Genomic DNA, 24,167 nt, shown 5'->3' on the forward strand with positions numbered 1-24,167 from the left:
TAATTGTAACAGCTTGCCTCCCCCTAGCTTCAGTAACACTTTTATTGTGCTTAAGACATTTAGTTAGGACTACGAAAGTCCCTGCTCCTTACAAACTTTGTCATCATTGTGAAGTGTTTTTCGATAATTATCAAAACTTTTGTTTGTAGTTGCCTCTGGTTTGCATCCTGAAGTTACAACGTCAAAACCGCTAACGTTCTACAAACTGAAAACTGTTCACAACACCTGACAGTGTTTAGAAAGACTAGATTAAATACAGTTTGTTGCTGTTAGAAGTAGTTCACTTTGCAGCAAACTGAAGTTAAGATTTCCTACGAGTTAGTACGAGCAGAGATTACACATGACGACAGAAATAAATTAATCGTCGCTTCAATGAAAAATGGTTCAAATGGCTCTAAGCACTATGGGACTTAACATCTGAAGTCATCAGTCCCCTAGAACTTAGAACTACTTAAACCTAACTAACCTAAGGACATCACATACATCCATGTCCGAGGCAGGATTCTAAAGCCGGCTGGGGTGGCCGAGCGGTTCTATGCGCTACAGTCTGGAACCGCGTGACCGCTACGGTCGCAGGTTCGAATCCTGCCTCGGGCATGGATGTGTGTGATGTCCTTAGGTTAGTTAGGTTTAAGTAGTTCTAAATCTAGGGGACTGATGACCTCAAATGTTAAGTTCCGTAGTGCTCAGAGCCATTTGAACCATTTGAACCAGGATTCCAACCTGCGATCGTAGCGGTCGCGCGGTTCCAGATTAAAACGCCGAGAACCGCTCGGCCACATCGGCCGGCATAGTCGCTTCCTTTGACCGATGCTTTGACTCAGGTGATACAGTGATAGAATAGCTGAAAGGTTCAAAACACTTGAGTATCACTCAAACAGATTCTTCACTCATACGTGATAGTTCGTTGTGACTTCAGTCTGCTCTAGATAAGTTGGCGAAAACACATATTCAGAGTTGGTGGAATGTATAAAACACCGTCCAGAATTGTACTAAATGTTTTCTCCGAAAATTATTTTAAGTAATTAGATCAGGAGGGCACTCGAAATAGTTCAAATGGCTCTGAGCACTACGGAACTTAACATTTGAGGTCATCAGTCCCATAGACTTAGAACTACTTAAACCTAACTAACCTTAGGACATCACACACATCCATGCCCGGAGCAGGATTGGAACCTGCAACCGTAGCAGCAGCGCGGTTCCGGACTGAAGCGCCTACAACCGCTCGACCACAGCGGCCAGCTAATCCACTCGGGGTGTAAATGGTTGCGAATATTTACTTAACTTCTTAACAATAAATAATCCCGAGCAAATGAAGAGCTTCATGAAGGATACACAGATTAGTGACCGCAAGGTCTTTGTAGCGGGGCTAAACACCAGACCATGCAAACCCACCAAAAATAAACACAAAACATATCTATTTTAAAAAGTTGATAAAAATTCTCTTTTCCCCTTCCTACTATACAGTCTCCATCCATCCGAAACTATGTAAGCGTAAACCCGACGTGGCTTAAACTCAAAGAACTAGTATTAACAGCAATTGAGATGGATCTATCCCAAATGAATTGATAAGAGACGGTTCTGATACCCAATGGTACACAAAACAGGTAAGAACAATGTTTCAGAAGCAACGAGAAAAGCATGCCAAACGTAAAAGTATGCAAAGTCTCCAAACTGACGAAGTTTTACAGAAGTTCGAAATTTAGCGCGGATTTCGATGTGAGATCCTTTCAGTAATTTCCATAGTGAAACTTTGTCTCGAAATCTGGCGGAAAATCCAAACAGATTCTCGTCGCATATACATTACACCACCAGCAAGACACAATCAGTACCTTCACTGCGTGACAGCGATGGTGATGTCACTAAGGGTAGTGTCATTAAAGCGAAGTTACTAAATACGGTTTTCCGAAATTGCTTTGCCGTAGAAGAAAAAGTAAATCTTTTAGAATTCAAATTTATAATTGCTCCCAACATGAGTAATAAAAAAGTCTATTCTCGGTGTAGCGAAGCAGCTTAGGCAAGTCTTCCGCTCAGGGAGTTACCAATTAAGTTCGTTTCAGATTACGCTGATACCTCTGTAATCGCACCACACGTAGCAATCACCTACAGCTGTTCGTTCGGCAAGTCATGCGTAACTAAAAACTGGAAAGCTGCACAGGTCACACCGATACTTGGTGTCAATGGCTCTGAGCACTATGGGACTTAACTTCTAAGGTCGTCAGTCCCCTAGAACTTAGAACTACTTAAACCTAACCTAAGGACATCACACACATCCATGCCCGAGGCAGGATTCGAACCTGCGACCGTAGCTGTCGCGCGGTTCCAGGCTGTAGCGCCTAGAACCGCTCGACCACTCCGGCCGGCACACCGATACTTAAAAAAGTAAATATGAATAACCTGCTGAATTATAGACCCATATCACAGGTCGATTTGGAATAGGATTTTGATACATATATAGTGTTCGAACATTACCTTTATGGAGTTTCTGTGAAAACCGGGGTTTAAAATCCGCTTCCTGCAGTTTGCCTCCCGCCTAACTGTCTTAGTACTTACAGTGGATCCTGATGCAGTTTGGAATTCCTGTGTAATGGTCTGGATAGATGTCTGCCTATTACACATTACGACCCTCTTCAATTGTCGGTAGTCTCTGTCAGTAAACAGACGAGGTAGGCCTGTAAGCTTTTGTGCTGTACATGTCCCTTCACGTTTCTTCACAGTGGTTAGTACAGTGTGGATGTACAGATGTACACCGGTGTCCCAAATTAAGCGACAAACCGAAATTTTATAATGCTGCGTTTATTTTTCCACAAAACAGTATAAACAGGTGATGGTAAAGTAGAAACAATGTAAAGACTACCGCAATATGCATAACGGTATACAAAAACGTTCTTCGTTTTACCTAACGTAACACACACACTTTCCGACAAATGCTTAATGTGCTCAGCATAGGGTGTTACCACGTCTGACTGTAATACAAGCCTGACAACGACGGGGTGATGTCATCAGTCTCTTGTTGAGGCAATAACGCCCATTCTCCTTGCAGAGCTGCTAGCAAGTCTTGGAGAGTGGGCGGTGGACACCAGCGTGATGCAACCTGTCTGCCTAGCGCAGCCCAGAGGTGCTCTATGGGATTAAAATCGGGAGAGCGAGCAGGCCGCGACGTAGGTGTAGTATCTTCCATTCCCAAGAAAACATCAACCACTCGTGCTCTATGACGTCGAGCATTATCGTCCATCAGTACGAAGTCTAAGTCCACACCACGTCGCAACAACCGCACATGAGGTCCCAAGGTCTCATCACTTTACTTGACAGCACTTAAGCCTTGCCAATTCTCCCGTACAATTTCATGAAGAGGTATTCGAGTGGTCAACGCAATCCCTGCAGGGATCCTCCTCGATATCGGTCTCCTTCCATAATGTTGAGAAATCGTGTTCCAGGTTCACTCCAGGTGCGAATACCTAAACTAAACTAAAATTTTGTAAAATCCCTGTGTTAAGTTGTAGCCCATATTCCAATAAATAATCTGTAAAAAGTTCAACTTCCTACCTCAAATACTTTGTGAGGAAAGATGTAATTTATAAGCGTTATTTTAACATTGCAAGTATAGGGCGTTCCGGAGCCCCTTAATGAAAGAAAAAATACATTTTCTGTTTGGAAATGAGACTCGTCCTCTATCCGCGATTGTATTGAAATATTATTTTACTTTTCAAGTGCTTTATGAATTTAGTTGTGTCACGTACCCGTATTTGGAAACGTTACTTTTCTATCAAAAGAGAGAGAGAGAGAGAGAGAGAGAGAGAGAGAGAGAGAGACAGAGAGACAGAGACAGAGGCGCTGGATTTGTACAGTGCAGTGCAGCGAGCCGTGGCGAGGCGAGGTGAGAGGTCAGCGGTGACCGCTCATGCTCGGTTACCCGCGTGTCCGGAATCCGGACAACAGACATGGCGCGAGTACGTGACCGAGCCGAGTCATATGGGCCGGACACGAGCGGCTCTGTCCCCCCGTCAACAGGCGAGCCGTGACCGGTCAAACATTGAGCGTTGCAGCATTCCACACCCGTACTCGTCAATCCGCTGGATACAATTTGAAACGAGACTCGTCCGACGAGGCAATATGTTTCCAGTCATCAACAGTCCAATGTCGGCGTGAAGGGCCCAGCCCAGGCGTAAAACTTTGTGTCGTGCAGTCATCAAGAGTACACGAGTGGGCCTTCAGCTCCGAATGCCCATATCGACGATGTTTCATTGAACGGTTCGCCAGCTGACAATTGTTGAAAGGCCAGTATCGAAATGGGCGGGAATTTGCGGAAGGGTTGCACTTATGTCACGTTCAACGATTCTCCTCAATCGTCGTTGGTCCCGTTCTTGCAGGATCTCTTTCCAGCCGCAGCGATGTCGGAGATTCGATGTTTTACCGGATTCCTGATATTTACGGTACATTCGCGAAATGGTCGTACGGGAAAATGTGTCCCATCGTCCGTCCGTCGACTATAACACCACGATCAAACTCACTTAAATCTTGGTAACCTCCCAACATAGCGGCAGCGACCGATCTGACACCTGCGCCAGACACTTGTCGTCTGCCGTGCGGGATCAGCCGAGCGGTTTAGGGCGCTGCAGTCATGGACTGTGAGGCTTGTCCCGGCGGAGGTTCGATTCCTCCCTCGGGCATGGGTGTGTGTGTTTGTCCTTAGGTTAAGTAGTGTGTAAGCTTAGGGACTGATGACCTTAGCAGTTAAGTCCCATAAGATTTCACACACATTTGTACATTTGAACTTGTCGTCTTATATACGCGTTGCCGGCCGCAGCGCCGTATTCTGTCTGTTTACATATCTCTGTATTTGAATTCGCATGCCTATAACAGTTTCTTTGGCGATTCAATGTATATATACGTCAGGAGGACGTACTTGAAAATGGAAATCTTCCGAAACAGCTATCGTAATAATCAATCAATATTTTACGCTATGATACTGGAACCTTAGTTACAATGTCCTTTCAATCATACATTTCACTGCAGGCCCAATCATCAAGAAATATTTAATAATAACTACTTGGCCTGCCATGATTAAGTGTAACTTCCTTTTGAAGTCCCATCGTAGTTTGGAAACCTTCTTCGAACGATCTCCTCTGTTACTGTAATGACATCACGTATGCAATGAACAGCCCAGGTTCTGAAGTTTAAGTTTCGAAAACTGTACTGTGGAGGTGAGTGCCAGCACTCGAATGGAGACAAAAACACATTCGCAACCCACCAGCATCAAAATATTAGCGCTGGCAACACGAAAAGAGCCTCGCTTTTGTTTTTGATTTTCTTTTAAAAACCAGTATAGATCCTAAACCACATATATTTGAAAACCGAGAGCGCTTTAAGTTGCATTGACATAATTCGAAAGACATTGTTATTGCGGACATCCGTTTCTATTTAGTATTCCCAGTTTCATAAACTTTTCACTAAAACGGCCAATCACATTGTCTTAATGACAGCAATAACTGTTTGTGGTCGCAGATTGAAATCCGTACATAACGGTAACATTTACGAGGATCATTCTGCTGCATTGTGGATGCTGAAATGCGTAATCGGCTTACAAGAACAAGTTACTCTTTTCAATTCATTCGGTTGACAGATTAATCAACTGTGTTATGCTTTGTTAATTTCAATTTACTGCACTAGTCGCTGCAGGGGATTGTCACTCGGCTTTGCCAAACTGCCCAGCTATCAGTGCGTCACCAGACCGCTAATTTAGTCCCGACAGGCAGTGGGCGAAATATAAACTCAAGTAGCCATTCAGCTGCAGCGACTCTCACTCCCGTCACTGAATTAATTAGTAATAATATTTATATTAGAGTAAGATTTAAATACGAAGAACGACCTTCAATTACTTTTCGTCATCTGCAATGAAACAAGCCCACTTTCCGAGCTGCTAAGTGATTTTCTCCGAAAAGAACGTTGAATCCGTCGTTTGTATACCCTTTTAGAGCCTGTAATCACTTGAATTACTTAAGATTTAGGCATGTGTTTACCGATCTGTATCAGTAGATACTGTGTCTTACGAGCAGGCCCTTCTACGTACTGATATATAGATACCGGGTTCGATTCCCCAACATCGAAGCCCTCTACGACGGAGAAGGTTTGGAAGAGTTCCAGTCACCCCTCAGAGGGTCAGTGATTAGCCGTTTGACTGAATAAGCTGCAAAACTGAAGTGCCTGCAGCCCAAGTGATGCCAAATCGAAGGATATGCATCAAGCTGTGATCTGTCATTACAACTACTTTTGTTTATTTATTAAATTCCAAAATAAATGTCTGCACATTCAACCGCTATGATTTCTGTTATCAAGACATCTGTGTGCAACATACAAATGGAAAACGAATTGTTTAACACTCACTATTTATTGATTTCCACAGCAATTCCAACTCACTATGGTAAAAATATGATGATTTCTGCCAGTGAGCCACAAGAAATATTCCACAGATCACAATCTTGAGGATGTCGATGAGCTCACACTTTTGTGAATTTCAGTATCTGGTATTTCATTAGTTTTAAAGTCAGTTGACTACTTGAGCTGATGGCACCTTACTGCAATTTTTACACACAAAAAAGGTATTCACGATGTTACACCAATTTTACATCGAAAACCAGTATTTTCTTTTGATACCACGATAAAACTTAAAAATATTGAATGTATTTTCTTCGCTACTGCCTTATAAGACCTATCGTAGCTTCAAATGTTTGCCTCTAGCCTGTTTGATTCAAATGGCTCTGAGCACTATGGAACTTAACGTCTGAGGTCATTAGTCCCCTAGACTTAGAACTACTTAAACCTAGCTAACCTAAGGACACCACACACATCCATGTCCGAGGCAGGATTCGAACCTGCCACCGTAGCGGTCGCGCGGTTCCAGATTGTAGCGCCTAGAACCGCTCGGCCACTCAGCCCGGAGCCTGTTTGGTCCACAAGGTCATGTTGCCATGGTAGTCGAAACATTTATGGAAAAGGAGTACGGGCGATAGTAGAAAGAAGAAGGGGAGGGAACCAATATGGGTTTAGACCACGAAGATCGACAGCGGATCTAATTTTCAGGGTAAAGCAGTTCCAAGAGAGACTCTACGTATAGTAAGGATTTAGTATAGCTGTTCCTGGATGTTGAGAAGGCACATGACAATGTGAAAATGAGACCGTACTGAAGAACGCTTCAGAAAATGGGAAGTTGAAGGCCGGCTATGAGAAGAATGAAGGAAATGTCTCAAGGAAGTGTAAGTTGTGGCCGGCCGGAGTGGCCGAGCGGTTCTAGGCGCTACAGTCTGGAACCATGCGACCGCTACGGTCGCAGGTTCGAATCCTGCCTCGGGCATGGGTGTGTGTCACGTCCTTAGGTTAGTTGGGTTTAACTAGTTCTAAGTTCTAGGGGACTGATGACCTAAGAAGTTAAATCCCATAGTGCTCAGACCCATTTGAACCATTTTTGTAAATTGTGTGAAAGTAGGAGGAGAGAAGATAGACTGGTTTGAACAGAACAAAATGGGATGAAGCAAGGGAATGCACTTTTCACTCCATTTTTCATCATCGTTACGAATAAGATAGCGACATGGATCGCAGCTTGAATACGAGATGAAGATATGACAGTAACGCCGTTTTCAGACGTTTTAATGCCGGAGGAAGCGGAGAAGGAGAGGTACAACAAAGGCTAAGTGTATGGGACGAAGTGGTTGGACACTATGGACTGAAACTTAAAGTAAGAAGTGTAGAGTGGTGGTGAAAGTGAGGAATAAGAGGAGAATGGCAACAGATACAGGTATCACATGGCGAGTACTAAAGAAAGCACCTGTGAAGAATAATAGAAGACAGCGGGAGAAACGATTAGGTAATAAGTGAAGAGGGAAGTCAAGCCCATGGTTTCCTGCAGAGGCTAAGACCGCCGAAAGGAAAGAAAATGCTATAACGAACGTATTATACTCCTGTACTCACATAGGCATCATAAGGGTAATGAAGAAAAAAGTTAGGAAAGCGGGATACAGCCTTGTGAGAGGAAATATCGAAGAAAGAGAGTAGGACGTACTAGACCGGATAGGGACGGGGAGAGAAATATTGAAAGAAAAGCTCATCCAAGAGAGCACAGAAAATACAAGATTATGATTGTATGAGCTTGTTAGAGTAATGAGACAGGTCCACAAGATGACAGTAGGAGGCCATAGTCCTAAAGAAAGACCGAGAGACTAATGGATTGGTGGAATAAAGGAATATGTGAAGGAGAGAGAAGACTGTGGCAAAGAGAGGAACGTGGTGAAGCATACAAAAATTCACACAGACAACTAATGTATTTTATAGATCACCAATCGTCTGCACTATACTCTTGATCTTCTCTGTGTTTCTATACTTGTTGGGACAAATTTAGACAATTTAAAATAGCGGAAGAAGTAAATTATCAGAAAAACAAGCTGTATGGAACACGGTAATCTATACTAATAATAAAACTTCAAAACCTAAGACGAATCTTGATCGTGTTTTCACACGTAACATTAGCGTAGCTTGGAGAAAAGTACAGGCTTAATTTCATCAAAATTGGATCTCAGAGAAAATGATATTGTGATTACAGTTTTATCTGAAATTATTGTGTCTGTTTGTTTGTCTGTCTGAACACACTAATTTACAAACTTACTACAGGAGTTTTCGTGGGGTGTTCACAAGCCATTTTAGCGTAGCTTGGGGCAACACACAGGCTTTATTTCATCAAAATCGGAAGAAGAAAAATAAGATATTTACAGTTTCATCTAAAATTGTCTACTCAGTTTAGTATTTCGGATGTTTAATCATCATGACATAGTACACCAAAGATATAACACTGTGCGTTGTTAGTTTTGTAGTACAGCAGAGAACTAATAGATGCTGCCGTTACTTTTTTTTTAACTTAGTGACAGCTGTATTTTCGGAAGTTCACGTTGGTGACTGAAGTAAGTGCTGCGATCTTATCTACACAAGTACAAACAAACATTGAATTTACTTCGCTAGGGTATACGGATGTAATGATTTCGATTTGCGTATTAAAAATTTAACGGCGTTGCCTTGCCTGTGTACATATGCTTTATTTACATTCTTTGCTAAGAAAAAAATGGTTCACGAAGTATGCTCTGTGATATGTGTGCCAACTCATTACATTTTGATTTCGTTTTTTTTTTTTACGAATAAATATTCTTTGAAATCCTTTGTGTCTCCCTGAATATACCAGAATGGCTAAAATATTGAGGACTATACCGTCTCAAAAATCCAGTGAAGATTGTGAGGCAAGAGTCGCTAAGGCTTGAGAACATCAGGCTTTAACTAGCTCCACGGAAACTCCTTCTGATCGAGAGCACCACGCATTATCTTGCTCCTCAGAACCCTTCACTCACCGAGGCTTAAAATTACTTCTCTCCAACACAACGCCGTAGAAGCGAAAATTTTGGCTCGAAATGGTGCAGGTGAGCGAGTTTTTATACCTCGAATCCTGGTTATTCTTAACAATTTACCGTTTCACTTTAACGTGTACAATTCCCATTGACCTTTGTTATGCCTTAACCATACACAAAGTAAAAGGCCAGATGCTTCGTGTTTCAGGCTTGGACCTGAGTGTCGGTTGTTTTTCGCACTTACAGCTCTAAGTGGCCCTCTCCGGTGCTAGTGAAGCAAATAAGCTGTTTGTTACTGTCCCCAATCATACTATTTGGTACGTTATATGCAAAGAAAAGTTGTGTCAAAGATAAATTCTGTTCATACACCTTACAATAAAACAATCAGAGCAGGAGATCGAGAGAGAATTGCTCGAATTAGATGTACTCTACTGTTCAAGCTGTACATCACAGTAGTAACGACAGATATAGAAGGAAGTTGAAAGAGTGGCATTAAAAGTAAAGGTGAATTATATAACCGAGAAGATTCGCTGCCCTCAGTGAAAGAGGGGACGAATTATAGTAGCTGTTAAGGAAATGAGTAAGCTAATGAGAAGAGAATATAAACACATATTTAACCAGTGGAAGACGAAAGTAATTTTGAGCAGCACAAATGCGATTCTAGATTAACTGAACAACCCAACTGGACATCACGTGGTAGATGAAATGCAGGAATTGGTTGCAAAAATTGGTAGCAAAATAACGAATGGCGATCGAATCTAATAGGATCTAATAAACAGAGTACCAGAGGCAAAAAAAGCATTACTCGCTGAACGATGGCTACTGGTACGAGACATAGGTCTTACTTTCTGGAAGAAATTTCTTAGAATGTACGTCTGCAGCTGCACATCGCAGTGTGGACTGTTGGACAACTGGAGGAAGAAGAGGATCGAAGAATTTGATGTCTAATGCTGCAGAAGAACGTTGAAAATTAATGAAGAGGTTCCCTGCATAAGGTCGAGGACAAGAATTGTGTAAAACATTGACTTGGAGGGAGGACAGGATAGCACATCAAGTATCGGGAGCTTCTCTTCAATAACCGTATTGTTTAATCAGTAATAATTAACGGACGATATTTATATAATTTTCGATATAGTAATTAGTTTAGATTTATTAAAACTTTATGTGTGAGTTTTATACGTTCAATTACTTTCGAAATAACTCGATGGCATTAGCTATTAATTGCTTAATTAAAATCCACAATATGGCGTCTAACGAGGTGCTACCATTGACACGTCGATTGCAAGCAACTTAGTTAAAAGCTTTCCTGCCCCCTCCCCAACCAACCCATGAAGTTTGAACGCAGCTAGTTCGATGGGAGCTCCCTCTCCCTCCCCCTCCCCCCCACCCACAACGTAAGTGCCAAATCAATGCCTCTAAACAGTTCCTGACAGGCACAGGGGGTGGATGCAGCAACTAGCGCCATTGTCACTAGAAAATTGGTAACTTGCAGAGTTTGGAAGTGTCATGTCTTCTTTCTCCGAAATCATTTTGCCGCATATTCACTCGTTGTCTTTGTTTCGTTTGATCATAATGCGGTAGACATGAGTCATCCCGTGTAGGGTAAAGGAGATACGTAGATCGTTAGCACAGGGCGTCCATTCCTATCCGTTGAATAAAGATATGCTCAGCAAGTGTTGGCAAGCTGAAGAAATCAAGTATTCCTCGGTATATTAAATCATGTGGAACAATATTAATAATCAGCAAGCGAGCCGAGAGGTTATTGGTGATTCACGGCCTCTGAAGCTGCACGGTTTGCCTTATGCCGCCATTTTCTCCTCACAATTCGTAGCCAAGCGAAGTAAGGAGCTTATATCTGGAGTCCAGTTCACCACAATTCTTATCCTCTTGATGGCATCTTATTCTTTCCAACTTTCATTTGCAATACTTCTGCTTTATGCCTTATTCGGCATTCAAACGCACTATTTACGTCAGTAGCAGGCTAGGGACAGAACAAGAGTTATAGTGTGGCTAGCGACAGAGCAACAGTTATATTGTTTGTTACCTTACCTGCAATAGAGACAGTGCCAATACTCCACTAACCTTCTATACACTACTTCGTCCGTGTGCATGTACGGCACATACACTCCTGGAAATTGAAATAAGAACACCGTGAATTCATTGTCCCAGGAAGGGGAAACTTTATTGACACATTCCTGGGGTCAGATACATCACATGATCACACTGACAACACCACAGGCACATAGACACAGGCAACAGAGCATGCACAATGTCGGCACTAGTACAGTGTATATCCACCTTTCGCAGCAATGCAGGCTGCTATTCTCCCATGGAGACGATCGTAGAGATGCTGGATGTAGTCCTGTGGAACGGCTTGCCATACCATTTCCACCCGGCGCCTCAGTTGGACCAGCGTTCGTGCTGGACGTGCAGACCGCGTGAGACGACGCTTCATCCAGTCCCAAACATGCTCAATGGGGGACAGATCCGGAGATCTTGCTGGCCAGGGTAGTTGACTTACACCTTCTAGAGCACGTTGGGTGGCACGGGATACATGCGGACGTGCATTGTCCTGTTGGAACAGCAAGTTCCCTTGCCGGTCTAGGAATGGTAGAACGATGGGTTCGATGACGGTTTGGATGTACCGTGCACTATTCAGTGTCCCCTCGACGATCACCAGTGGTGTACGGCCAGTGTAGGAGATCGCTCCCCACACCATGATGCCGGGTGTTGGCCCTGTGTGCCTCGGTCGTATGCAGTCCTGATTGTGGCGCTCACCTGCACGGCGCCAAACACGCATACGACCATCATTGGCACCAAGGCAGAAGCGACTCTCATCGCTGAAGACGATACGTCTCCATTCGTCCCTCCATTCACGCCTGTCGCGACACCACTGGAGGCGGGCTGCACGATGTTGGGGCGTGAGCGGAAGACGGCCTAACGGTGTGCGGGAGCGTAGCCCAGCTTCATGGAGACGGTTGCGAATGGTCCTCGCCGATACCCCAGGAGCAACAGTGTCCCTAATTTGCTGGGAAGTGGCGGTGCGGTACCCTACGGCTCTGCGTAGGATCCTACGGTCTTGGCGTGCATCCGTGCGTCGCTGCGGTCCGGTCCCAGGTCGACGGGCACGTGCACCTTCCGCCGACCACTGGCGACAACATCGATGTACTGTGGAGACCTCACGCCCCACGTGTTGAGCAGTTCGGCGGTACGTCCACCCGGCCTCCCGCATGCCCACTATACGCCCTCGCTCAAAGTCCGTCAACTGCACATACGGTTCACGTCCACGCTGTCGCGGCATACTACCAGTGTTAAAGACTGCGATGGAGCTCCGTATGCCACGGCAAACTGGCTGACACTGACGGCGGACTGCGCAGCTAGCGCCATTCGACGGCCAACACCGCGGTTCCTGGTGTGTCCGCTGTGCCGTGCGTGTGATCATTGCTTGTACAGCCATCTCGCAGTGTCCGGAGCAAGTATGGTGGGTCTGACACACCGGTGTCAATGTGTTCTTTTTTCCATTTCCAGGAGTGTATATTGCACACATCTACGCTTCCCCACCTCTTTCTGTCCATCTCCTACTAACCTCTCACTCTATACATCTCCTCCTCCCCCATCTCCCTGTTCATATCCACATCCCCTCACGCTATATCCATCTCCCACCTTTTCCATTTTCACCTGCTCACTACAGCTCTCCACCTTCACCTACCAACTTCACCTCCCCCACCTCCCCTGTATCTCTGTCCGTGTCATTCTCCACCTCTTAACAATCTCGTCCTCCTCCTTTCTGTGACCATCTCCTCATCCTATCCCTCTCCATATACCTCCTCCTTCCCCTCTCCTTGTCCATCCTTTCTCCTCTATCCCTCTCACAGTAAGCCTCTTGTCAACCTGTCTCACCATTGCCCCCCCCCCTCTCTTCTGACCATCACCTCCTCACCCTTACTCTCTGCCCATCTCTTCCTACCACCTCTCTGTCCATACATCCTCCTCCTCTCTCAGTCCATCTTTTCCTATGCCATCTCCTCTTGCCCTTCTCTATCTTGTACTCTCTATGTCCAATTCATGCCCTGATCTCTATCTGTCCATCTCTTACACCCCCCCCCCTCTTTCTGTCCATGTCCATACGCACCGATAAACTCTCGAACGCATTCCAATACCGTCCGTCTAACATGAAATTTGTGCAGAGCAGCGTAGATGCTAGGCATTACCAACATTTTCTATCTCCGCCCTTACTCTATGACAACTAGACGGATCTTACCCCTCAGTACTTCTGCCCAGTTAACAAGTAGTACATTGAACAGATCTGAGTGAATTCGATATTAGTGGTTTAGGAGGGGATATGGTACACACTCACTCACACACACACACACACACACACACACACACAGAGAGAGAGAGAGAGAAAGAGAGAGAGAGAGAGAGAGAGAGAGAGAGAGATTCAGTCGCAGTCTTATAATGCAATGAAACCCCATGCCTGCAAGTTGGTTACGGATTGGCAAATTCCAGCAGTTTTAGGACATAATTATAGCCGGAAGTTAGTCCAGCACATCGGAAAACACAGAATCAGTGATTCAAAGAATGCTCAGTTCAACAAAGGATGACTGTGCATGTGTTAAGACATCACACAAAAAAAATTCCAAGATACCAGAGTGAACCGCGGAATGCAAAAATAGTGGGAAGAGGCAGACACTTGTATATTGAGGACGTTGGATGGAGAGTACTGTGAGATGATGAGGTCGATTCCAGAGGCATCGGGGCGGGCCACATTAAATCAGTTAGGAGAGCGGTGCGAAGAAAATGACTATTGAAATAACCAGACGTACATACCGGCAATCCGGCCGTAGCGCTGGAACATCCTCTCGACGTCGGTCTTGGAACACTGGAAGGTGTTGAGGTTCCCCACGAAGACCCGCGAGTTGACCGCCTGCGGGTCCTGGGAGTTGGTCTGGTTGCCCACCTTGCTCATCTTCATAGCGAGGTTAGGAGGCTCAGTCTGGAAGAAGGAAAATACGCACTTCACTAAGGTTACAAGCACCTAATGCTCTAACTTGAGGATCTTGCATTTGGTATAGCGTGAGAGGTGCCTGTCGTCGGATCTTTCATTTTCTCGTCACCTGTTTTCCTTTTAAAAGACACATAATAATCATTTTTACACTTATCTCTGAGATTTCTAACTAGCCACCTTCATCGCATTTCCATTCCGTTACGTTTTTAAACTGTTTTCTTAACCACTGTATCGGAAGCCTCGTCTTTGGCGGGCCGTTGGCTACCAGCTAATTACAAGCCTCGGCTACAGAGTTTGCCAAGTACTTCCTGTTTGGAGAGGAAGTCAGCCATCACATTACCTGGTGGACCTGAGTGAACAGTGCTTGTACTAGCAAGGACGTGTTTTCCACCGGAGACATGTTAGAACAAAAAGTCTGTTCTGATGAATCACTTTTGTTTAATGGGGGATCAAGCTTTTTTAAAAACTTTCGCGGCACTCAAAATTGCCAGTAAAACCCTTCCAAGTTTTTGTGCGCGTAAGTCTATGCGACTGTCTCCAGTAAGTTAGGTCGTGGTAGTGTATTTGCCGGCCGGAGTGGCCGTGCGGTTCTACGCGCTACAGTCTGGAACAGAGCGACCGCTACGGTCGCAGGTTCGAATCCTGCCTCGGGCTTGGGTGTCTGTGATGTCCTTACGTTAGTTAAGTTTAATTAGTTCTAGGTGACTGATGACCTCAGAAGTTAAGTCTCATAGTGCTCAGAGCCATTTGAACCAATTTTAGTAGTGTATTCGTCGCACACCGATATACGGGGGATAGGCAAAATAATGTGAACAGTGGTAGTAATCGGATGGTTATATTTGATGGTTAACAGTGCAGGTAAGGCACATGTCGTGCTGGAGTGTGCTTGTTCAGTACAGACTAAGCATCAGTGCAGGATGTTTACGAGTAGTGCACTCATCGTATTTGCATTCAGAGGCCGAACTCGACGAGCAAGAGTTCCAGAGAGGGCAGACTGTGGTGGCCGAAGTGGTAACCAAGACAGCCAAATTATTGAGTGTTTCAAGACCAACTGTTTCAACAGTCATGACAGCCTACACAAATCATGGAAAGACATCATCGTGTAATAGTCGGCGCAAATCAAAACTATATGACAGAGATCGTCGTACGCAAACAAGAATTGTGTCGAAACAACACAAATCTATGGCAGCTAAAATGACTACAGAGCTCAATAGCCATCTTCGACACCCCGTCTCTATCGACACTCTCCGCCGAGAACTCCATAATGCGAATATTCACGGACGAGCTGCTACACCGAAACCATTAATGACGACAACCAACGCAAAGAATCGTAAAACATGATGTCAGGAGCAGAAATCCTAGATGACGGATCATGGAAACACGTCATATGGTCCGACGAGAAAACGTTTTCGTTTTTTCCAACATCGGGCCGGGTTTACGTTTGGAGAACGCCAAAAGAAGCGTACAATCCTTATTGCTTGATTCCAATGGTTACGCTCAAAGGCAGAGTTATTGCTAACGATTATGTGAACACTTTAGGTGATCAGGTGCACCCCATGGTTCAAATGTCGTACCCCAACAATGATGCCATACTTCAGGATGATAATGCAGCCATTCACACAGCCAGGACAGTACAATCGTGGTATGAGGAACATGCAACTCAACTGCAGCGTCTTTCCTGGCCAGCATAGTCCCTGGGCTTGAACATTATCGAACCCTTTTAGGGGGTATTGGAGCGCATACTTTGGAGCAGATTTTCACCTTCCTCGTCAGTACAGTAGAGGTTCCGATCGAAGTGTTGAGAAGTGTTGAGAAGCTGTTCCGTGCCTTATTTATAAGATTAATTCATTCTCCCATGAGTTCAGTTGTCCCGTCAAAGGTTTTATCAAAAAGAGGAGGTTAGTTTGGATTTCACATTATGCCCCCGACGCTCTAATCTAGTTTTGTTAAATTGAATATGTGTAGGATTCGCACTGTGTATTTGTAATCTGCGTTTGAGTTGTATGAAGTTCAGTATATTCATTTTTCACTAGACATGTTTAACAGTCGTTTCTGGGCCTTTTCCATGTTTGCTCAAACACACTGCACATAGAGTGCAGTTATCTTGTTCAGCTAAAGACATACGAAGCGTGGGACCTCGGATTGCTGTCGAAAAATTCTCAGTAAGATGCTCGGCTTTTGAATCCACCGTGTACACACGAGTCCATACTTGGAGAAACAGTTCCATAGTATTGCCGATCACTACAAGCGTGAGACTAGCGCAAATAAGCTGTGCCTGTTTCTTTCGTAAAGCTGCTTACTCTTGTATTTTCTGGTATACTGAGATACGAATATACTGGCTCTTTATTAACCGTTGTGCTCAGTGACAAGAAAGTATGTGCTGTGTGACGACATCTGAGCGTGGGCGACATCTCTGCGTGGGCATTAGAATGTTATTCTGGCATATATATATATATATATATATATATATATATATATATATATATATGTGTGTGTGTGTGTGTGTGTGTGTGTGTGTGTGTGTGTGTGTATGTGTGTGTGTTTCACATGTACTCCAAAACCACTGGACCATTTTCAGTCAAATCTGGTACACATATCCCTGTCAGGCACCAATCGTCTTGGGGGTAAGAACCACCTACCTACCATAGTTCAGGAGACATGACGTCATAAACAACGAGATCCGTGAAAAACGGCCACATCATACATGACTTTTCCATTTATTACTCTATACTACTAACTGTACGCGGAATAGTTTTCGCTGGCAGTATTCGCATTGGCCACTGTATGCACCTGCAAAAGGATATCATGGTGCCATTCACAGTTCAGGAGACATGACGTTAAACATGTGTGAAAAAGTACAGCATTGTTCATGATGTTTAAATTTACTACTTATTTCAACTAACTCCATTCGCAACATATTTTGTAGACACTATCCAGACAGGCCACTGAATGTAGGTACAAAATTATATCACTACATGACACACAGACCAAGAGATATGACTTGATAAACACTTAGATGCGTGAAAAATTGCCGCGTCATGCATGATGTCTAAATTTATTACTTCTTTGCTACTGATTCTGTTCTCAACACATTTCGCAGATAATATATGCCGCTCAATGCACCTACACAATTAAATTATTGTCCGACACGTAGTTCAAGGCATATGACGTCATTAACACTGAGATACGTAACAAAATGTCGCGTCGTGTAATCTTTATTACTAAGACACTCCTATAGTCCAGGAAACTTACGGAAATCCCTGACACCTGGCAGTGCTTTTGACAGTTTTCAATTGCGAAGCCCACATGGGTGTACGCGAAGACAAAAATAGCCGTGTACAGAGTTATGAAGAGATGTTGCCATAGAGACGTTTACAAAATCGCGTTATCGGTACACGAAGCAGGTTCACCCAGCGTATAAAAACTAGCCGCGACCATGTTTCTTTATCAGGAAGCTGTTCTTATACATTTGTACATTACGAATATTTCTTTGTGCGGCTGTTGTACAGTTTCAAAGGTGTTTTCATGAATAAGTGGAAATGAAATGTTTTCGATACTTCACTATAAACACAGATATTTTTTCGTGTTCGTATCTAATAGAAAATTCGCAAAATCTATACCCAGGTAATTCCGGGTTTGTCAGATATTATCAGTATAATATCTGGCTTCACTCATCACTACCTCCTACAGTCGTTGATGTTTAAGAAACAACGCACACATCCCTCTCAAACGTTATATTTAAATCGTGTTGTAAGTTACCAATAATGAATGATCTTCACTGTCAATTTGAGTAGCAGTAAACTGTTAGCGACGATTGCTAACTGCCATTCACATGAACTTCACTAGTTTAAGAAGCTTCGCTTCCTGTTCTTGGCGGCATGTCATGGTTTGTTGTGTTTGTCGAGGTTTTTGATGATTTCTCACTACAGAACACACATCTACAGTAATTTGTGAAAATACCAGCGCCACATGTGTTCCCAACCACAAACGTTATATTAGGTTTCAACCACAGTTCCGCTGAAGCAATCTATGAGAATGTTTCACGTGTGTTACTATTCTAGACTCTACGTTACACTAATGCACAGGGTGGCTCATGGGATGCAGAACGTACATTTCTATTTGGTTATTATAGAGCTTAACGTATTTTTACAAAATAAAACTTATAGATTTGAACACTGCCATTACCAGTACCGAAAAGCGAAAACAAAATTTTATTTCTAAGAAAGTACACCACGCAAATGACTTCCATCAGTGTCGACGGCGTACTGATGACATTCGCGGAAGCCTCTCCTTACGTTCTCTTGAAGAATGCTCTCTGTCATTTCCCTGAAGCCACGTTTGCATCGAGATCTTCGAAGCAGCTAGCGCAAAAGCACTGCAGTTTTTATTCTGTTATTTAATCTATCCAGTCTTTGGGTGGGAAAGTATCTGTCCTACATATGTGATCCAAGCTTCCTTATGGCTCCTGCTTCATTTATAAGCTGGAGCATTTACACTTTTCGCAGGTCAAGCGGTTATTTCAGTGACAGGAAACTGGTTGATTGAGGTGTATTTAAATATTCATTTAAGCTTATAGATCAAGTGTTCGGCATAGTGAACACGGTTGTTGTTATTTAAACAGACTCTGAAAAAATGCATAAAAAATTTAAAAAAACCGCTAAAAATACAATAAAATCCAACTGTATTTAATTATGAAAATTTAATTAACATACAAAATGTTACATAGCTAGTTTCACAGAAATTTAAAAGTGCCATCATATTTATTGAAAGCATCTATTAACTGTCGCAAGATTCCATTTTATTAATATTGTGTTTAACTTTTCTTGCAACATAAGAAACATAGTTAAATAACATTTACTCTTCCAGAATAGTATTGAGTGTAAAGTACAATTTATTTCTTTTTGGAAGCATGCATCTCCAGTAATTTCTCCTGTCTTTTCGCCTTTTGTCTTATTTCTTAATTTTGACAATACAAGCCCATAGGTGGAGAAAATCTCCTTATGGATACAGGGCTGGCAGAGCAAGAAAAGAGGTACTAATAAAGCAGATGTAGGAATGGGTTAGTTTTTGAATAAATTTAGCATAGGCATTTAAACTGAACTCAATTTTACCCAAAGGGATCGTCTTTTGAAAAGTACCCAGGTTCGTTGATAAATGAAGTCAGATACCGTTAAAATAAAAGTGCCATGGGTTTATAAGCTTTATAAGTCTTTTTAACTCTCAACTTACGAGGTGACTTTTCTATACTGTATACTACGTGGTTTAAAGCCCAGATTACTTGGAATTTTTAATTTAAGTTATATAACATTTATTTTTACAGTTATTGTTTGGTGTTCAAATAAAACAATACTCTTTCCTGATTTTATTGTACTAAATGAATCCTCCAGTACTTTACTATCACACAAAATTACACGCTTTTGTGCGGTTTTTAAGTAGTACAGATAAACAAGCTGTTAGGGAACTGAATTTTACTTTACGATATATTATAGTATCTCTGTAGGAAATAAATCTTCACATAAAATTAAATTCCATGGTTTAAACTTCCACAAAGTAACTGTCCTCGTTAAGTACAAAAAGAAAGTCTGCAAAATCGAAATGTAAAATTGAATTCTAATAACGCGATCTATATTCTTCAATATAACCGCTCAGAATACATTTTATTTTAACTAATACTTCAAGTATTTTATAGTTGAAACAAAACGGTTTCAATCACAATTCTCCTGAAGATCTTTCTCTGGATGATTTTCTTGGTAGCTAGCAGACTTGTGATCAGTGCCTATTGTGAAATCGTCGTCTTCTTCGTCCATTTCTAGATACACATCTACTGTATCTTCTTCCATCCACCGACTAACAATTTCATAAAGCTTAGGAGCGTCAAAACTAACTCTTCCTGCGAACATATTTTGTACTACACCGAAGAAAACCGTAAGTAGTTTACGAGACGTGGTCAAGGGGACCTCAGCATGTGTCAGTAACACGCATGAACTCCAAACAGAGAAGGCGACGATGCAACAGACAGCAAAACATTGTAGGGTAGGTGATTTAAGAAGAGCAGGGGGAGTATAGAAGCATTCCGCCTGAACTGACCTCGGAGGGTGAGTTCGAAAATATTCGCGCGATATGAGGGACCACAACTCGTGAGTTAAGGGCTAATCGGGACAGTTTCCGGTAGACATTCTTACATGTACTCATGATCTGATAACAGCCAGGGCACTTGCAATGTCTAGCCTGCCACACGCCTCATGGAGTCCATTTCACCTGATGATAGTACATTCAATGATGTTGCGGAATTATTAGTTAGATATAAGGAATCAGTGACACAGGGATACTATGATAAATCTACGATGAAATTTACATAATTTATATTCATGAAACTAATTAATGTTCGAAAGTGCAACGGTCATTAATGACTTCGCAAGTTTGTGCTAATTTACAGGGGACAATTCCAAATGTAAATTCACTTTCTGTATCATTTTTGTGCAATGGCTGAGTAATCGCTGGTAATGTACAGTTTCAGACCGGTTCTTTAAAACTAGATATCGTTATGCTCTTTCCCATTAACAATGCACATAATTTCAGTTTACAGCCACCAGGAACGTAAAGTAGAACGCAATATATTTGTTGCAAGAAATCCATAGTGAGCGGTTGAGAGCAAGAGCAATTACAAATAACTGATGCTATTTCCATGCTGAGAAATTAATGTAATCAAATATTTTTTCCGATAGTGAGATTTTTTTGTCAAGTGCTGTACAGTCAATTCACAGCTAATTTCCTCCTGAATTTTATTTTCTGCTGCGCTTTTGCCGTAACAACTGTTGAGATACAGATTTGTTGAGGGATCACTCTCTAGAATATAGTACTGACATGGTAAAACATAGAAGCCGTAACAACTGTTGAGATGCAGATTTGTTGAAGGATTACTCTCTGGAATATAGTACTGATATGGTAAAATATAGAAGCGGGTTTTAAGGACACGAAGGGAAATGAAACGCCTTTAAGATGTACGTCAGCTGCACAAAATAAATAACAGAAGAAGAATTTAACGCTGTACATTCTTTCTAAAAGTAAAACTTGGCCAATTTAATTACTCCATGTGCGGGATGCACTTCTACTTACTTTGCATTGAAGTGGAATAATATTTATGCCATAAAGTTTTGTATTCTCTGTTGTATTTAAAATCTGAATTATATTTTTGTGTCTGTGAAAACCCAAAAACTGCTGAAGGTACCATTTTAGTGATAGAATTCGTGCGATTCAAATCGTAAGAAATCGCCAAATGTCTTAATGGTTGAATGACAATAATGTCGAGTTTTGAGAGTGGTATTAAGACTCAGAAACACCTCCGTTCCGGAGACACAGGTGCGGGCGTACGGACAAAGGAGCATTCCTGAGCGCGGAAGACAAAGCCATGTTAATTGCACCCGTGTACTCGGCGCACTGCTGGTCGTTGCCGTAAGGGCTATTTCTGATCCATTTTTTTGAGAGTATCTTGCCAAACAATGTCCCCGCCAACGCCAGGGCTCGCCCTGAGTGTGCCAGGAACGACATAAAACCCGCACCAGTTGTCCACCGTGACGCTCCGTACATCGCAGCCGTCTAACGTTTCGGCGCTCACCTCGATCATCAGGAGGCGGACGACTGGACCGCAGCCCGCGCAGATATGCCGTCGAGTTATACATGAGCAGCCTCTTCAGACTATGCAGCACGTGGGGAAGGACATAGATGTCGAAACTACTTGGCAGAAATCGCTATGCATCGATAACAATACTATGAAAAATGTAAGAACGGTTAATGCTTATTTAAAAAAGGTTCAAGTGGCTCTGAGCACTATGGGACTTAACATCTGAGGTCATTAGTCCCCTAGAACTTAGAACTACTTAAACCTAACTAACCTAAGGACATCACACACATCCATGCCCGAGGCAGGATTCGAACCTGCGACCGTAGCAGTAGCGCGGTTCCAGAGTGTAGCGGCTAGAACCGCTCGGCCACACGGGCCGGCAGTGCTTATTTCACTTGAGAAACTGACCGCATATCATCCCGTGCCACAAAAATGTATAATGCTGTTTTTGTTAATGTGTGATGCTATCAACGCTACGCATCCGACATCATGCGCTACCCAACATATTCCAAAACACCGCGCATAAAATTAGATTTTGTTCCCTGTAGCAGGTAAAAGAAGGGAACATGTGTTAAAAATGCTCCTATCGAAGCAAAAATAAAAAGGCGAATATGCTAAAGTTTATTTAAAGACTCTGAGTGAAAAGTATTAGCCTCCTCGTTTACCTTCCTCAGCAGTTTTAAAAATTTTCCCAACAATTTTAGCGTGGATTTCAGCACTTTCGTTTAAAGGGAGAGGAGGAGACAGTGGCAGTGGGAAAGAGACGAAAAGTAATAAATACTGGAAGATAGTAGACAGTGGTTATGGTATAAAAAGAGCGAAGGACACAGTGGCAATGTGAGCGGAAGAGGTGACACAGTAGAAATGGATCTTAGTTGACAGTGACAGAACAGTGGTAGGAAAAGAGTGAAGTAGACAGTGTCATAGGACAGGAATAAGCAAAACATAGAGTCTATGATAACGACAACGAGGCAAAGAGAGATAGTGACAGTGAAAACAGAGGGCAGTTGTGGGAAGGAATGAGCCGACAGTAGCAGCGAGACAGAAAGAGAGAAGGTGAGAGTGAGAAGGATAACAGGCAGCATTAGTATGACAGAACGAAGGAGACTGCGGTTGTGAGACGGGAGACAGTGACACGAACAGATAATGACAACGAGATGGTCTGAATGAGTGAGAGAGATTGAACAAATGGGAATGGATGGGCATGAGCAAGTTACAGCCATGGACAAATGGTGTGACCGAGGTAGAGTTAGCGCAGCTTGTGGGACTGACAGGTGACTTGCGTGTTAAAAAGATCGCTAATTTGTTCGCATGCTAGAATTTGTGGAAAATGTTTTAAATGTGTCGAAGAAGACAGAATTTTTCAATAAACACGAGGATATTCGCCTTTTTTGATGCTCCGATAGGAGCATCGTTCAACTGGCGTTTATATTGCTTCAACTGAGGTTCGTTATGATGGAAAATTCTTCGGCCTCAGTCGAACATAATCTTCGTTAGGTAAACAGGCAGCATTAGTATGACAGAACGAAGGAGACTGCGGTTGTGAGACGGGGGACAGTGACACGAACAGATAATGACAACGAGATGGTCTGAATGAGTGAGAGAGATTGAACAAATGGGAATGGATGTAGCCGCGTGGTCAAGGACGTCTGGTCACGGTTCGCCCGGCTCCCCCCGTCGGTTATTCGAGTCCTCTCTCGGGCATCGGTATGTGTGTTTCTCTTAGCGTAAGTTAGTTTAAGTTAGATTAAGTAGTGTGTAAGCCTAGGGACCGATAACCTCATCAATTTGGTCCCATAGTACCTTACCACAAATTTCCAAATATATATTCTTCACACTGTAGACCACCGAGTCCTGCAGTAGCCGAAATCGTGGTTTGTTGTTTCGATGTCATTCAAACACTCTCAGTCAGGTGTGTAACACATTATTAATTCATTACTCCTCTGTAAGACTATCTGATGACATTTCCATTCTCCGTGAACTCCAGGATCTCTCCTTCTCAATGACCCTTTTAATGATCATAGATGGAAATGATACTCAACCAAAGATAGATGAAGGAAATGAGGAGTAACACAAATGAGATGATCGATAAACTTAACATCAATATAGGAGACCTTACAATACACAAAGCTAATTAAATCTTCTATCTTGGAGG

At 42.9% G+C, this 24,167-nt stretch overlaps 1 protein-coding gene across 3 annotated transcripts in view; it reads right to left on the reverse strand.

The window, feature by feature from the left end:
* Positions 1-24,167, reverse strand: part of LOC126188125 (RNA-binding protein Raly-like) — a 441,123-nt gene that overhangs the window by 161,494 nt on the left and 255,462 nt on the right. For all 3 annotated transcript variants that reach the window (XM_049929600.1, XM_049929601.1, XM_049929599.1), the window contains exon 2: positions 14,214-14,379. In XM_049929600.1, the coding sequence (XP_049785557.1) occupies positions 14,214-14,358 (145 nt within the window). In that variant the 5' untranslated portion in view covers positions 14,359-14,379. The remainder of the gene's footprint in view (positions 1-14,213; positions 14,380-24,167) is intronic.

Source organism: Schistocerca cancellata, chromosome 5, assembly GCF_023864275.1.
Source record: "Schistocerca cancellata isolate TAMUIC-IGC-003103 chromosome 5, iqSchCanc2.1, whole genome shotgun sequence".
Lineage (NCBI taxonomy): Eukaryota > Metazoa > Arthropoda > Insecta > Orthoptera > Acrididae > Schistocerca > Schistocerca cancellata.